The sequence below is a fragment of the Brachyistius frenatus genome, unplaced genomic scaffold (assembly GCF_029030835.1).
Source record: "Brachyistius frenatus isolate BFR_SWC_R1_liver_20210118 unplaced genomic scaffold, ASM2903083v1 Contig_93, whole genome shotgun sequence".
Taxonomy (NCBI): Eukaryota; Metazoa; Chordata; class Actinopteri; family Embiotocidae; genus Brachyistius; species Brachyistius frenatus.
Window position 1 is genome coordinate 371,064 of NW_027210692.1, and position 16,718 is coordinate 387,781.

The following is a 16,718-nucleotide window of genomic DNA, read 5'->3' on the forward strand; positions in this document are numbered from 1 at the left end:
CTGACACTCCTTCACACCCGAAGGACGAGCGATTGCTTTAAGTGTTTCTAACAGCGGGTCAGCGTCTTCTTGCAAATAGTTACAATAACCTTGGCTTCCCATCAGTCAGAAAGAGAACAAAACATATCACTTTAAATTGCTCTCATTCTGGAGTAGAAGCTGTGAATTCCAGCGTGACTCACTCCAAAGCACAGAATTTGATTTGATTTGATTTTCATTTTTATTTATTTTTTTCCCCCCCGCAATAGCTTTTACATCTGGAACGGCAAAACTGACATGGGAAAAAAGTGTTGGAAAAGACGACTTTATTCACAGGTCATTTCTGCTTGATGAATAATTAAATAAGCATATAATCTCAAAATAATACACATGATCAAATAAACTTAATTACACAGTGAATCTGAGGATTTTGAGCAAGATGCGTTTGCTTCAGACCAAAGTCTGTGTTTTTCAGAAGCTACATCGAGAGAAGGCAACGGTTTTATCAGTATGGATTAGTGACCTCATCCAGACACGGCAGACACACACACGCACGCGCACACACACGCACACACACGCGCACGCACACACACACACACACACACAAACAGTTCATAGCTCTCGGCTTGAATAGAAAGGCAAATTGGAGGAAAATGTAAAAATGGAAAGCAGCTGACCTCTGCTGCTTCCCTCCCTGTGAATGTTACATGATATGACGCAACAGGCCGGCTGCATATTTTGGTATCAGACAGCAGTAATAGGCAGGTAGTCGGTCCTCGTTGGAGCAGTTTCTGATAACCACACTGCTTCTCATAGTCCAGCATGATTCTGCGCGTGTGTGTGTGTGTGCGAATTATGGTGTACTACGTGTGTGACAGTTAAGCGATGTACAAATCTATAGAGGTTTGTGCACTCGATTTACATCTTAGTGCAGTAAAGGCAGGCGCACTGCTGGCAGAACTTCTCCAGGACAGAGTTTCTTTTTTTTTTTTTTTTAATTTGTCAAAGTGTGTGTGTGTGTGTGTGTGTGTGTGTGTAGCGAGAGAGGCTCAAGGTTGATAGATAAAACTGGCATGAGCAGGATTCCTTGTCTATTTGATGAGCTTGTTGGCTCTCTGGTTCGCTTCATCAATGCGCACTTTGTTCATGTCCGCCTAAAAGAAAAGAGAGGAAACAGGTGAGAAGGGGCGATTATACAAACATTTCGCCCTTCCCTTTTCATTAAGCAATTCACAAGCAACTTTAAAATGCGTTTAAAAAAAAACATTAAACGCGACAAATTAAAAGGTAACACGCTGAGTTTTGTTATGTGCTATGAAGCAGATTGTTTTTATGAGTAGGTCCCCGTTTTATCTGCGCAAGGATGCATGTTCTGCCACACAGCCCTGCCAATGGTTTCATGCTATTAAACGGGCGGGAGGAACATGCTACGATATGAAGCAACGTGCCAACAAAAACGGGGGAAAAGAGCACGAACAAGAATGTCAACAATGCAAGATTCAAACTCCTACAAAAAAAAAAATTATAATTCAGATTTATGAAAGGTTTTATGAGGACTGACAAAAAAAAATTGAATTATTTTGTACGTTTTTTTTTTTTTTTTTTAATAAATTTGCCAAAAAAACCCAATCATATCACTTTGGTTATTGAGTTTAAACTTCAGAACAAAAATGGATCCTTTCATCCGTGTAAAATCGAATCTACGACACAAATTGTGAAAACAATTATGGGTCTAAATAAATTATAAACTTAATGTTAAATGGATTTAACATGTTTGTTCGACACCGAATGTAACTTTCGTTTGTAGGTAGCTGTAACGTGAATGCACTCAGTTGCATTTACTTGTTATATCAGAAGTGAAAGTCACATAAATTATATTGCATTTTTAGAACAGCATAATGTGCTCTGATCCAGAATATAATTTGGTACCCCGCGGAGTTTTTTTTTTTTTCTTTCTTGTAAACAAGAGTGTGTGCGTCTCACCCTAATGCAATGTTTGTATCTTTGAAGACAAATATTTTGAGGTAATTGCTGTCCTCATAAAAAGAGCTTTTAAAAACATCTATTGAACTCTTGCAATGTTTACATCCGTGTTTGTTGCTCGCCGTCCGATTCCTTCCCAAGTTACCCCCCCGGGCAGGAGTGTTTTATGGTGTCGCGGGCATGCATCCAGGTCCACAGGTGAATGCAAATAATGCATGCAGGGACACAAAAATTCTAAAAAGTTTCCAAGCCGCAAAGCCCCGAAACAAAACAAAACACATTTCAGGAGAAACGTCCCACTTTAAACATTTTGCGTGCGCAAGTCGAGACGACGGAGTCGCACAAATAACAACAACAACAAAAAAAATATGCTCGTAAACGGGACGCGGTGACTTCGAAGTCGGACCCAGTTACCTTCTCGGTGATCCGGTCAATCTGCTTATTCTGACTGTCGATCTCGTTGCCCATGTCCATGGCCATAGTCTTCAGGTTGCCGATGATGCTGCCGACTGCATCCAGATTCTCCTCCATCTCGTCCTCGCGCGCGTCGTTGGTTACCCTGCATCACGGACGCAAAGTGAGTTTCCTTTACGCACGAGGGGCCCCCCCCCCCCCCGCCCCGCCCCCGCGACACATCTAACGCAGGACGAGGCCGGTTCAAGTCTACGAGGTCGGCATTTTGCCAACGTTATGGGAAAAGCTTCTCAGGGAGACGAAACGAGCGGGACCCCCACCTCTTGATGTACTGGCCTGACGGTGCCGAGGCGTTCACCTGGCCAGGCTGCCCGTTGCGAACGCCCGAGGGCTGACTCGAGACCACTTTTACTCCGTTGGCGTCAACTTCGCCCTCAACTCCTCCTAAACCCCAGGTACGCTTGTATCGCGAGTCGTGCTCGATCGACGACACCCTGGAGGGGAAAAACGGGAGAAGTCAGGGACAAACGGGAGGAAAATCCCCGAGGCGCTCGAATAAACACCGGGACCTCGGGGCTCTGAACGAAAAGCAGTCCAAACGGGTCTGTTGAGACGAAAGGTTAGTTGGTACCACAGTCACAGATGTTCACTCGTAGCAGCGGCGTTAAAAAAAAAAAAGAGTCCCTACCTTATGTCTTGATAATCAAAGAATCTTCTTCTCCAAAGCGAAAGCATTTTGGGGGGGTGGGGAGATTTTTGTTTTTGTTTAGAACCATGTATGATGACAATATTCATGCAAACTGCACAACAAAAGGGCTCGACGGAGAGCGTTTCAAGTACGAGCGGCACAGATGAGTGCATCTTTCATGTTCAGAATTTCCTACCTGCCCATAAACGATTGGCAACGCTGACAAATCGAATCAGCAATCTTTTCACTATGAAATGCACATTTGACAGGCAAATTAGGAATTTTTTTTTTTTTTTTTGGTCCTTTCTCTCTCTCTGCATGTCACACGCAGCCATTACCAGCCACATTTGTGTAATGGCTGCAGTTCACGGTGCGTTCCTGTGAAATCACCTTGACTGATCCGAGCAGCATCGTGGAAATGTTCATGTCCATTGTAATAGAGTTGCTAAGTAGGAAGGCGCCCACTGGTTGGAGCCCATTCAGAATTTGAATGATATCCTTCATGTTGAACACGAGCACAAACAGGTTTAAGCTTTGGCCAGTGTGAATTATTTCAGCTTTAAGTCGAGTGGCTCTAAACGCGATACCCATAAGCCTCAGCTGCTGCCGCCGCTGCGGAAAAGGCAAGTGGAGTTGCGAATCACAGCAGCGTAGAATTCAAAAAGCTTTGTTGTTTCCAGATAGGAACAAAACAGAGCGGCTGAATTCAATCGAAAAATTAATTACTTGAAGAAATGTTGTCTTAAATTTGAGCCTTTAGTATCATTTTTAGTATTGCTAACAGTAGAGTTTCAAACCAAATGCTTCTTGGGATTCATGTCATCTTACCAGTCTGTATCTCTGAAAGAAGCAGATGCTTTGTAACAAAGATGTTCAGCAGTTTGTACTGAAGATTTAACCTGGAAACTTTTATGCCAAAACAGTGTTTGAGCTCCACATTGTCTACGAAGAAAAAAAACAAAAAACTGGGATGTTTAACTCTAGATTACCAGAAATAACTCATCCTACTCTGAAACCGTGTACGTGACGTTAAAAAAAAAATACATATTCAATGAATGATAAACAGCTTCCCTGCATGTTCGCCACCAATCATTGTGAAGGTCAATAAAAACCAGCCACATTCCTCTTTTATAATCAATCAAGAAACATGCCGGCACTGCACATAAAAAAAAAAAAAAAAAAAAAAAGTAGACGTATTAATATCACCCCCCCACCTCCACCCCACCCCACCCCGCCGACTGGTGATAAATGATTGTGCATTCAAAACTCATAACAGTGATTTGAAGCATTCAGCAGCTCTCCGTGTGCATAGTACCGATCACAGGGGCAGACACAGAGGCCACAGCACTTGGAAAGGTCCGTCAGGTTTTTCTCGGCCTGTCTCATGTCCTGGTTGATCTGGTCCATGCCCTCGTCCACACGCCTCAGCTGCTCTGAAACGCACACAGGCACAGCACGCCATTACACTCCGCTTCTTCTTTTTTTTTAAATTTATTTTTCTTTTTAAAAACACACTTTTAGACTCTAGAAATGGGCCTCGCTGTTAATTTTGTTTTGGTTATCACCTTTTCTTTCTTTTTTTTTTCTTTTTTTTAATTATTATTCATTTTTGGAATAGATTAAATTACACTTAAAATGATCCCGTTGGGATTCCTAAATTGGGTCAATAACTGGGTCATTGCAGCAGCACCAAAAAAAAACAAAAAAAAACGGGATTTAGTTAACAAAAAAAAAAAAAAAAACATACGGCAGGTAGCGCAACAAATAATTACAAATGCACATTTTTAAACAAAGAACACGGTCCTTGAACAGCACTTACACGAAGTTAAAAGCAAAAAAAATAATAACATAAATAGCAGAAACATAGAGAAGTACAATAATCATCATTCTGGCCAATACTGATGCCGACTCGGTTTCACTGCCACCGTGAATATATTCTCCCCGTGTCTGTGATGCTGAACACGGCTTTATTAGCACCTGCTGTTTTTTTTTTTTAATTTTCTTTACAAGGCTCCCTTATTAAGTGGCTGCAGGCACTTAGTGAGGTTAGCACAAATTAATTCAACTGTAGTTTAAAGAATACACAATATTTCTTCTGGCATAACATTCTCAAACATCTTTGTCCTTGCCGTGTTTTTATTGCAAACGCATCCTTGACAACCTCCCTGTACAGTCATGACCGCCTTAAGTGGAAAAAAAATAAATAAAACATTATTTATCAGGAAATCTGTCCCCTTAAATCATCACAAGTCGCCTCCGAAAGGCAAAGAAAGTTTTAAGTCCGCGTTGTGGAAACGACGTCGAGCGGATTTAAGCTTCAACCACGTCGTCCTTTCAAAAAGAATGAAGAAAACACCAAAATGACTTTGAGTGACTCTTTAAACGCAATTAGCACTCAGTGACCGTCTTGGAACGCCACGGACAAAAAGTAACAACAAATAGAAAAAAAAAAAAATGAGAACAAAATGAGACGGAAACAACGAGCAGAGTTCATGCTGTGTATCTAACCTCCTTGTTCGTCCAACATCACCAAGGTGTTGACGCCAGTCTGTTTGCTCTGAAAACACACACAAAAAAAAAAACAAATTCAGAACCAAAATATGACGTTTATACATCTAGAGATTGAAAGACATTTTTTTTTTTTTTTTACAGCGGGATACATTTCAGGTTGAATTAGGATACTGGCTTTGTTTAAAACAGAAGAGTTTAACACTAGCCGAAGCAACCTTTTCTCGTAACACAATCACTTTATTGTCCAAAAATGTTGCAGATCTAGTGCACGCTGTAAACGAAGTATATAACATTTTCCGTTCGTATTTCTATCCAGGTCGTGTAAAACATCCATCTAATATCTTGCTTTCAGGCATAGACTAGTCACAGAATTGTGAGCCCGCCTGGGCGTTATATTGCTGAAGTCATCATTCCTTGATCTGACATTTTTCTTTCGCCCTCTCTGCTCACGGCAACAAATATCAAATCAGATATTGTGCTTTGCGTCAGTTTGAGACTCTCACCTCCTCTGCCAGCTGCAGCATCCTCCGCGTGCTTTCCAGTGACTGGGGAAGAAAAAAAAAAAAAAAAGGAAACGTTAGAGAATAATGAGAACTGAAGAAGGTTATTAACTAAAGGCAGTTTGCACCGAGAGCGAGTGACCAAAAGAGATATATATATATAAAAAAATTAAAAAAAAACTGATTCGGAGTGCAGTCACACTTCACATTTCTCTTTGGGCAAAAGGGTGGCTGCGTTTTTGCGTTTGGTTCGATTAGTTTCTAATCCAACAAAAGTAACTCAACAGGATATTGCAAATAAAATGGAAATGGAATCAGACGTACATTTTTAGGGCAGCGTTTTGACTCGCAGTGAGAGATTATAGATTCTACACAGATATGACTGAACCAAAGGGATGTATTTTTATACTTTTTTTTGGTCAGATTTTATATGATCTGTTATTGCTTTTGTGGGGACTGATGGACCAGTTCGTTCAAATAAACCATCTGATTATAATTGTGGCCTTAAAAGACGGAAAGACACGCAAAAGGGAATTAAAAAAAAAAAAAGACAGCGAGGAAAAGAATCAGATGACAGAGATAAGAAAATTGGAAAGATGCGCGTGATAAGAAAAACATGCAGGAAGCTGCGCCATTATTATTCATAAATATCTACATATCAGAAAATCTATAAAACCACACGTACGCAAGCGTAAAGTTATAAGTCATTATTGCGTAATGTGCGATTTCATTTCTCTGCACTCCGCCTGTCCCGTTTAACTCGGTGACACTTCAGCAAAACAAGTTTTCATGCGACCGTCAACTGAATATCATCTGGAATTATAGCTATTAAAAAAAATAAAGATATAGGTTACATGTGTTTTCCTTGACTTGCAGGTTATTGAAATCATTCATTAATGTGCCAATTACTTGCACGATTGATCTTTTGGTTTATGAAATATCAGAAAATATGACAAACATAAGACGATAATAAAAAAATAAAAAAAGAGGGAATACTTCCATTTGAGATCAAAGGGATGTTTAGCATTTTTTTTTTTGCTTAAAATGTCTTCATCAATTGACTGATCATCAAAGTAGGCGAAATCAAAATGTGTATATTCGTCATCTATTTGTGGGGTTTTATTTGGGGTTTAACGCAAATAGATTTGTACAAAAAGAGGTATTTGGCCTGAAATAAAGAAACATGATTATGCTTCCATGTAAAGTTGAAACAAATTGTGACTTGATCAGTAGTTTGACAAAAATTCAATAAGCAGTCTTAATAGTTTGGATAGTCTATTGTCTGGTTGTTGTTTTTTTTCCCAACAAAACAAAATCACTTCCCTGAGCTTCACAAATCAACTACTATCTGATTATTTACCGTTTATGGAGCTTTTCTTGGGTTTTGTATTGTTGGTTGGGCAAAACAAGCAATTTTAAAATGTCAAATTGGCCGTTTGAAAATTGTGATGGCTTTTCTTTTACTGAAACTAAACGACAGATTATTAAAAGATAATGGAAATAATCACGAGCTGCAGCCCTTCTTCCGTGTCCCATTATTTGTTGGGTTATTAAATCTAGGCTGCAAAAAGAAATGTAATAAACCCCAATATCATGAGATGACTACCGAGATATCTGGTTTGGAAAAGTAATATTTTCGTGTCCACACATTCTGTCAATTACAATAACAAGAGCCTCACTTAAATAGCGAACATGGTCACAAGAAATGTCACACACACACACACAAAAAAAGTCTGATTCAGCGGGTCCCAAATTCATAAATGCTAATTCACTACTACATATTTATTATCATCATCTCAGTGTGACTTTGGAATATCACTGCCAATTGAACTTCAGAAAGACAATTTAATACATTTTTGTTGGTGGTGAAATGCTATAAAATGTATTCCATTTTTTTTTTTTTTTTTTTTTTTCCTGCTGTGAACAATCCTTCTACATTCTGCCTTCATTTTGGGGAAAGGAGTTGCCATCTGCAACAACGAGGCTTAAATGGTTCATTGATTTCAACTATTGTGATAGTCGATTTGTTGTTGTATTTCAAGAATAAAAAAAAAAAAAAAAGGCCAACTATTTCCTACTTCCAGCCTGTCGATCGTGAGGATTTGCTGTACTTCTGTGTTTGTAAATTTTGAGTTTAACATTTTTTTGAAAAATGATCATTTCCTTTGACAACGCACACACACAAAAAAAATAAAAATAATAATCAGCTGTCGTCGGCATAATGCCTTTTTGACACGACACCAAACCTCCTGTCGTACCCGTCCTTAATTAGGCGAGATGGATGAAGCTTTCACAGAAGCAGGACGTGGACGGAGACGTGAATGCCCGCCCGAGGGACAAAGAAAAAAAAAAAAAAGTGTCCGACTGGAATGCAGTCAGTTCAGGTGACTTATGCCTTTTGTGTCTCTATTAATAGCAAATGGTGTGGCGAGAGCGTGAGGCGCGGAAGAGACTCGGGGCACGACTCCATTGTTACCGTCGCTAATGAACTGTTAACAAGAGGGGGGGGGGGGACCAGATTCCTCATTCGCGCCGTGTTACGTTTGCTCTGAATACATTAATCAGCGAGCTGAGAAACAGACAAACACGGAATTGGCGAGAGCGATGTGCCGAGCTCAGCCAGGTTTCTGTTGGCGAAGCCAGAACATCACTTGTGTGGATAAACATTAGATTATGTCTCCTGAAATCCTTGAACCTGGCTAATTAAGCCTGAAATCGCTGTCTTAGCCAAATTTTCCAGATTGGGGTGCTGTGACAAATCTTTGAGATACAGACAATTGTGAGGTATTTTTATCGTTTGTTTGGGACGGCTTTAATGGGAGTACAGTCAGGCGAGATGTGTGCAAGTTCCAGAAAGCTACGTGTAAAGCTTTTAGAAATAAAATTCAAGAATTATTTTACCACAACAACAACAACAAAAAAAGAAATTCACAAGACACATGATGGGGTTCAATTGGCTGAAATATACCAGGAATATCAGGAAGCGTCACACAAGCCAGGAATTTAAATAACTTTGAGACAATGTTGGCCTTGTTGTTACTCTCGGAAATGAAAAACAGCCTCGAAATTAGAAGTGACAGCTCGTGTTTGACTTCCTAAAAGACGATCTTTTCTTATCACAGCAGATTCCGATGTTCTCCCGATATTATTGTCAGCCGTACTCTGAGTGTGTGAAGTATGAGTGGTTACCCAGAGAGGTAAGCAGCTTTAGCAGGAGGACCCTGCCGTGCCCTGTCCCTTCTATGATCCACTAAGTCAACCAGGCAGCAGTAGAAGGAAGAAAGAGATAAAAGGGAAAATTGCAGGTTAAGTTAGAAAGCACACAGAGAAGATAAATTTTTTTTTAATAATAATAAAAAAAAACAACACACAGCTAAGAGATGAAAAAAAAAAAAAAAAAAAAACTTTAAATAGTTAGAATGTTGGTACAAATTGGTCAAAATTACACGAAGGTGAAGTGTGCAGTTTACAAGCTCTGCTAGAGTAAGTTAATTTGCCTACATTCGATTCAGATGGCTGATCATACGACGCCCCGGAGTGCTGATGAAACAATTATCTCCTGGATAATAAAACACTTAGATATAGCTGACAACATTCAAACTGTCAAAACCACACGGGGGTAAGGGACCTATCGGGCTAAATTAGGCGTGAAGCCTCCTCACACTTCCTATTAATGTCGGGCTTAATAATTAAAAAAAAAAACTTTCAATGCAATGAATCCAATTACCCACCTCATGCTGTTTCACGGCTACAATGCAGAAAAACCCAGATTAGTTTTTTCCCCTAAATGATTTTCAGCTAAGGCAAAATTTGCTTTCTTCAACGTTGTTAAGGCTACAATTGTTATTTCATCGGGATAATGATAAATCTCGGTTATTATTAATTATATCAGGCATGGCAAAAATTTTATATTTCAATATCACTGATGGATAAATTACATCATTTTATGTGAACTGATGATATGCACTGGCTTTTAAATATTCTCAATTTAAATACTTGTATTTCAGACATTGACTTGCATTCTTTAAGCGAGTTACATGAGATGTGATCAATACCACTCTGATGTTTTTATGCTAAATATGAAGCAGGTTTAGTTTTGCTCTGGTTTTTTTTTTTTTTTTTTTTCATTGAATTGATGAGAAATGATGTGTTAATTACTTAGTTTCAGAAGTGCTGATTGGTGGTTTGTTTTACTCACAGTATACCTGCTTCCCCCTTCTTATTCTCAGGTCCTCCTGCCTTAGTTTCGGTTTTGGTTTATTTCCATTTGAACAACCGTGTTTTGCATCCGAGATGAGCGACATGTCCCGATTGATTGTTTGTGGGTGATTAGCATGTGTATTTGTTTTTTTGTGATGGATTTATTACAAAACTCCACCAAAAATACTCCTCCCTCTGCTGAAAGCTGTCCGTTAAAAGTTGGCAGTTTCAATGGTGAAAATGTTCACAGTAGAAATTTGATTGTATGGGTCTGCAATTTCTAATATTATATTAATTCTTACAAATGTCTGAAACTCCATTTATCACATCCATTTAATTGCTTGCCTGAAGACAAATTTGTCACTTTTGCATGTCACGCTAACCTCCTGTTCGCCGACTAAAAGACTGGATCGCACAAGTAATTAAATGGAATCAGCGAAATGGACCCGGCACCAAAACACACGTTCTTTCTGGGAAACTTCCTTCTGAAAAAGTTTCCAAACATCTGTAGAAACTCCAGCGGTGTGATCCACTTCCCTGCTGGCCAATTTTAAGCGCAGAATGTTCTCATAGTTTGACTGCAGCTTCTGTTTTAGGCCTGGACAGTTTTGGGCGATTGATACTAAAACATTTTGGGTAGAGTTTAACTTCAAGGAAGTTTTGTACTTGGTCGGAGAGAAACAGGAAATGACAGAATGGAAAGTGAGAAAGTGACTGTGTACGTGTGTGTACGTTGTTGTGGGCGTGCGTGTGTGCGTGTCTGAGCATTGTTTGTGCGACTCAGTACCTCGTCAGTCACTTGGTTGGCCCTCATTGTCATATCTTCCACAGTCATGTCTCCCATGTTGCTGCTGTCCTGTTTGGAGGCTCCTCCCGTGGCACCGAGCTCGATATTCTGCGGCCTAGGGGAGGAACGGAGGTCAGAGGTCAGACAATAGCGTCACAAAGGAGGGCATCAATTATCACTAAGCTATAACATCAATGATGATGACACTTTTTTTTTTTTTTTTTCCTTCCCCAAGATTGACCTATTTCTTAAGAACATGAAAACGATGTGTGATTTAGCACTTGACAAATAAACTTTGCCAGTATTACTCTGCTGGACAAACTACATCATCAAAAATACTGTTTCTAAATACCTGAAATGTACCTTCGGTATTTCTTACAAAAACTTCCTGCTACACATCAGCCGACATGCGCTCCGATACCAATATACTGCGTATGCCACAGACAAATCAAATCAAATCAAATGGATATCTGGGACGATTTCCTGGGTAATTAGTCACCCTTATAAAAGTTAGTTCATGTGATTTACCAAATAGGAACTACACACATTTTGGTTATGGTTCCCAAAATGTGGAGTTTTCTTTGCTTTTTTTTTGTCTCAGATGACAAGTTGAATACTTAACTGTTGGTTTGACAAAATAAGCAAGGAGACTCTGATAGGATGAAATGATAGAAAACAGCTTGACCAATAATCATAAAATTACTAACTCTGGTGTGGAAAAAAATTGTCCAACTTAAATCGTTATTTATGCCACGTATCTCAACTCCACTGTTACATGTTTGTTTGTCCGGTGTCAGCTGTGAAGGAAGCTCCAAGTTGAGTGTTAAGTCCCAATGTCTCGCACCACGGCACAAATTAGGGCTCGGCGCTGTTTACCGCTTTATTTTAAATGCGGAGAAAACGTTTAAGGATGAAGCACTTCGGTTCAGAAGTACATCAAGTGTGTTCATGTCCCTCGTATGAAGAGGGGAAGAGGAAGATGCAAAACCTAAACAAATCGGACTCTTTTCCTGCTCCTGCAGGAGTGTTAGGAGTCTGAACACATAACAGCAGGATCACTGATAAAGTGTGTAAAAGCTTAGCTGCACCGTGGCCAGTAGATTCATGTGCGCTAACGATGAGGGAACAGAGATATGGGGGTTGTGAAAGTGCGTCCTGAGACTAGATGTTGGGCAACTGGCAGAAATACACTCACCGAGGTTTACTGCAGTCTCTGACATTTTAATTGAAATGAATAAATTGAACATTCTAAAGTTGCAATTGAATGAAAATGAGGTCAAAGGAAAGCAGTTTAAGTCTTTTACTGCCATGCAGATACTGTGGACACTAACAAAATACTTGCATCTTGATTTTATCATATTAACGAGGTTTATATTTTCCTGGTTTTAAAAGGGCAGCACAGCATGCGAATGAAATTTTTTTTTTAAAATTTTATTTCTAACCTTATTAAGTGACATTTGACTTTTCATTTCCCCTACAACGGGACTTCCTAATTAAGACAAAATAATACTATCACTAACTTATATGACCCGATTGTTATGGACAACCGAGGTGATAAACTACACCTAATTAATTGTCTTAAAAGGATGATGTAGGATTTACATACACACAGTTGCAATTCGATAAAAAAAAAAAGAAGTTAGATTCGGTGCATTAAAACGCAAAAGAATCCCAACTCTTAAATGCGCGAGACCAACGTCACTAACGGTTTCCGTGCTCTACTCGTACGCGATTTCCTCTCGCAGCTGATCACATCAGGACATACTGAGCTCACGTCTGACAGCTTAATGCAGGCTCTGCATTCAGATCAACGTTCAGATTTCATAATCTTGCACAATACGTAACAACACCAGGGCGGACATGAGAATGTGTCACTTAGAAACTGAGAACAGCAGCAGGAAGAGATGATTTTTTTTAATATTTTTTTTTTTTTGGCCAGTCATTGTAAGGAAATTGACATGAAATTTTCTGAGCCATCGATTTATCATTTTAAAACATGCCGAGTGTGGACAGACTTCACTAAAGTTACGGTGGATGAAGGCAGAGCAGAATGAAACGCTCGCGTTTGTTAGAAGATCTGAGAGCAGGATATAGGGGGAACGGAGCAAAGGAACATACTGCAGCAACCCCTACGCTTCCGCCGTCAAAGATGTTGCTGTAAACAATGTCAAGTATTGTCAAGTATGTCAAGGAGGTTTCCCAGTTCTGAAACTCGAATATGAAAACTTGAGTCACATCTGTGGTTTCGTCCTGGTTTTCCAACGCAATTCATCGGAAGACACGCGTGTTAAGCGTTACATTCATACTTCTGATCACATAAGGCATTGTGGCATCTCTGCAAATACAAATCCAATCCAGGATAAATGACCTCAATGCAGTCTAGCATCACAGGATGCATGAAAATGACTGGCAGCCTCTGACTTTGGCACACAAGGTAACATGAGATCAAGCTCATTAGAAGCAAAGAATTAAGCTTATTTTCATGATGCTGAAAGACTGTACTGTCAAGGTCGGAGAGCTGGTCAACTGCAAACACAAAGCTGTTATTTTTTTTTATTTTTTATACTCCAGGTCTAGAGTTTTTAGATACCAACAGTGCTTTATTTCCTTTTCTGCTTCTCCCTCTCCCGTCTCCTCCTTTTCCTTTCAAGTTTAGCTGACATTTTCCTGTTTTGCAAATAACCCCTGAACTTTAGGTTTCCCTTTCAAACCTCCAGCAACTAAACTTCCTGAGAGAAAAAACAGACACGGAAAATAGATAGTCTACTTGGCAGGCAGTTCAGAGGATTTAATGCTGTTGACTCTGCATTTTTCTTTTTTGGACAAGAGTGCACTTGGTTCACACAGGCTTGACTGCTTTTCCTAACTGATTATTGGACTTGGCAAGATACTGATGCGAGTTTACAACCATAGCACTTAAGATGGACTCGTGCATGTATCTTTAGAGAGCCACAACAAGGGAAGATGAACAAGTCGACAATAAAAGATCGATTATATGTGCCAGTAAAGCAGACCACGGTATAGCAGGATCAGTGGTGCAATATAACTCAAGTACAAATCCAAGACACTTGTACTCGAGTATTTTCACTTAATGTCGTGTTACTTCGTACTTCCCCTCCACTACATCTCAAAAGGCAAATATTGTACTTAACTACATTCATCTGACAGCTTTAGTTACTTTAAAGAATACAAATTGACATCCCCTTCCTGTCCAGTGAAAACCATGCATCTCCAACTGTGTCAATTTTGAATGTTTCTGATCAAAATTCTCCTGCTTCTTGACCTAAATAAACTATTTTATAACTCCCTCGGACTGGCTGGAAAACGCATCGCCTGGACTGTTTTGAGCTCACAAAAAGTTGACTTTTTTTTTTTTATATATAGATGCGTGGTTGTCACAGGACGACGACGCTACAGACATACGATGATCTCGCAGAGAATGACGCATTGCTGTCGATAAAACTAACAAATTGCATAAAGCAGTTCAAATTAGCTCCCACCTTTAACTTCTACAGCAGCAAAATGCAACGTACCCGCAAAAGCGGCAGTGACATTAAGCTGAACAGGAAGTATTTAACTGCAAAACGAGTACTTAAAATTCTTGTAACTTTCATACATTTGGCCGCTGATACTTACAAAATGTTTCGTAAAGTTTTGAACCCAAGACTTTTTTTTACTTGGGGTGGTGTGATATTCTGAAGCCACACGAGGTTACTCGATTTACCAAAAGTGTTACATTTTGTTCTTCAAGAAACTGAACCGACCTGAACCCAAAAGTTTCCCTGCGCAATTTATAACAAAAGTGACACCACACACACACACACACACACGAGTTCACAGCTGCTGGAGGAATAATTTAACAAGCCTAAAGGACGTACCCATTCATGTTGTAGTTTCTTCCCAGCACCAACAGCAAGTGTCTGAACACAAACAGCTCCAACAGGGAAACTCATTTCTTGTTCAACTACCCAAACCTGTTCCTCCAGATCTCACTGCAGCACAGAGGCACCTTTTTTACCCCCCGAGATCGTGTCCTTTTTTTTTTTTTTTTCTTGAGTCTTGTATTCACTAAAACATCGCGCACATCGAGCAGACTTTGCTTCCCCTTACAGGCCGGTTTTCACTAAAGGGCAACACATTTATTTGGGTTAAGAGTGAGGTACCAAATGTTTTTTTTTTTTTTTTTTGGGGGGGGGGGGGGGGGGCAGGCTGGTTGAACCGATAATACTTGACCCGTCCGTGTGCGTAAACAAACACGAGGACCGACGACATCACGCTGTACAGACAAAACCTTAAACCCTGACCTTTTATTTCACGACTTCAGGCGGACAAAAAAAAAAAAAAAAGCTTTCTTTTTTTTTGTTTGTTTTACAACAGCAAGACAGTCAGTACTCAAATACGCCAGATGGTTAACCATTTCCGCTGTTGCATACGTTTAAACGGGCGCAACGCCGTGTGCGTAATGCTGAACCACGCAGAGGAACGCAAGCGGGAGCTGAGCTACTGTTTAACACGGGTCACTCGATGAACAGGTGACGTTAAGCCGAGTGGAAAAACACTCATCAAAAGTTTAAAAAAAAAAAAAAAAAAAAAGTCACCGACTCAAGGGCTCGGTCTCCCACACCCTGCACACTGAAGTCGGCGTCGTTAAGTCCCCCCCTCCCTTCCCCTCCCCCCCAAACAACACTTTTAAAACCAGCCGAAGAGTTCAAAAGGAGAACGAATAGCGCGTCAAAGAAGACGAAAGTTCTCTTACATCGTGTGAAAAGTCGCAGTTGTCCTCGAAATACCGCAAACTGGTCCAAAGCCAGAGGGCAACTTGTTCAACTTGCTTGCTAGCTCGCTCGCTCACTTGGCTAGTTCCGCTTTCCTTGTCAACGCCAAACTCCGCCAACTCGAATAAGTACGCGGAGAGGAAAAGGTCGATAGATATTTATCAAGGGAGTCAATACTTACAGGTAACCTTCCTTGTTTTAACAAAAGTGACCCCCCCCCGCAACTCCTCCTTCTTCGCGGTACGTGTACTTGGCAACTGGTAGCTCCTGAATTCCTTCACTGGCTCCGCTGACCGACCGTAAAAGTGTGTCGGTTGCTGCGTTTGCGTGTTATCGGAAATACCGGCACTCCTGAAATAAAGGAGCTTTAGAAGTTTGAAGAAGTTGAAATACAACAATGTAAAAACGAAAAGTCAATAAACGGAAAGACATTACCAAAATTTAAATGTGAAACTACTATTAATGTAGCTGGAAGTGTTATATTTTGTGTCGTTATTAATATTTTTTTTAAATATATAATTTTAATATAAACATGCCAACTCTTGCTTCGCAGTAGAAGGAAGCACATTTACTCAAATAGCTTGTTGCATTTAGGTAATATTTTGAGGCAGGCAAGGCTGTTTCCACTCCACGGCCTTTTGTTTATTTGACACCTGATAGTTAGGCCTGTTTTGATTTTTGATTTTGATTTTATACACTTTATTAATCCCCGAGGGGAAATTTCTTCACTACAGCAGGGGGGCTCTCAGGGGGGAGATGCTGCAGCAGGCTGCCACTAGCGCGGCGCCAGGTAACCTGACCTGAGGTGCATGTTTTTGTTGATAAAAGTCTTCAACACAAAACAATTGATAAGCAATTAAGAGATAATACACTTGCTCCAC

General features: G+C 40.1%; 1 protein-coding gene across 3 annotated transcripts; it reads right to left on the reverse strand.

The window, feature by feature from the left end:
- Positions 1-212: 212 nt before the first annotated feature.
- LOC138627987 (synaptosomal-associated protein 23-like) lies at positions 213-16,136 on the reverse strand. 3 transcript variants are annotated; one of them, XM_069710693.1, is made up of 8 exons: positions 16,019-16,136; positions 11,063-11,177; positions 6,079-6,120; positions 5,573-5,621; positions 4,380-4,497; positions 2,697-2,870; positions 2,377-2,521; positions 213-1,133 (listed from the first exon to the last, which is right to left on the reverse strand). In XM_069710693.1, the coding sequence occupies exons 2-8, from the start codon at positions 11,117-11,119 to the stop codon at positions 1,071-1,073; spliced, it is 648 nt and encodes a 215-aa protein (XP_069566794.1). In that variant the 5' UTR covers positions 11,120-11,177; positions 16,019-16,136; the 3' UTR covers positions 213-1,070. The 3 variants fall into 3 exon arrangements, with proteins under 3 accessions (XP_069566794.1, XP_069566793.1, XP_069566792.1); XM_069710692.1 differs by lacking the exon at positions 16,019-16,136 and adding an exon at positions 15,819-15,871; XM_069710691.1 differs by lacking the exon at positions 16,019-16,136 and adding an exon at positions 14,941-15,392.
- Between the last annotated feature and the right edge of the window lie 582 nt (positions 16,137-16,718).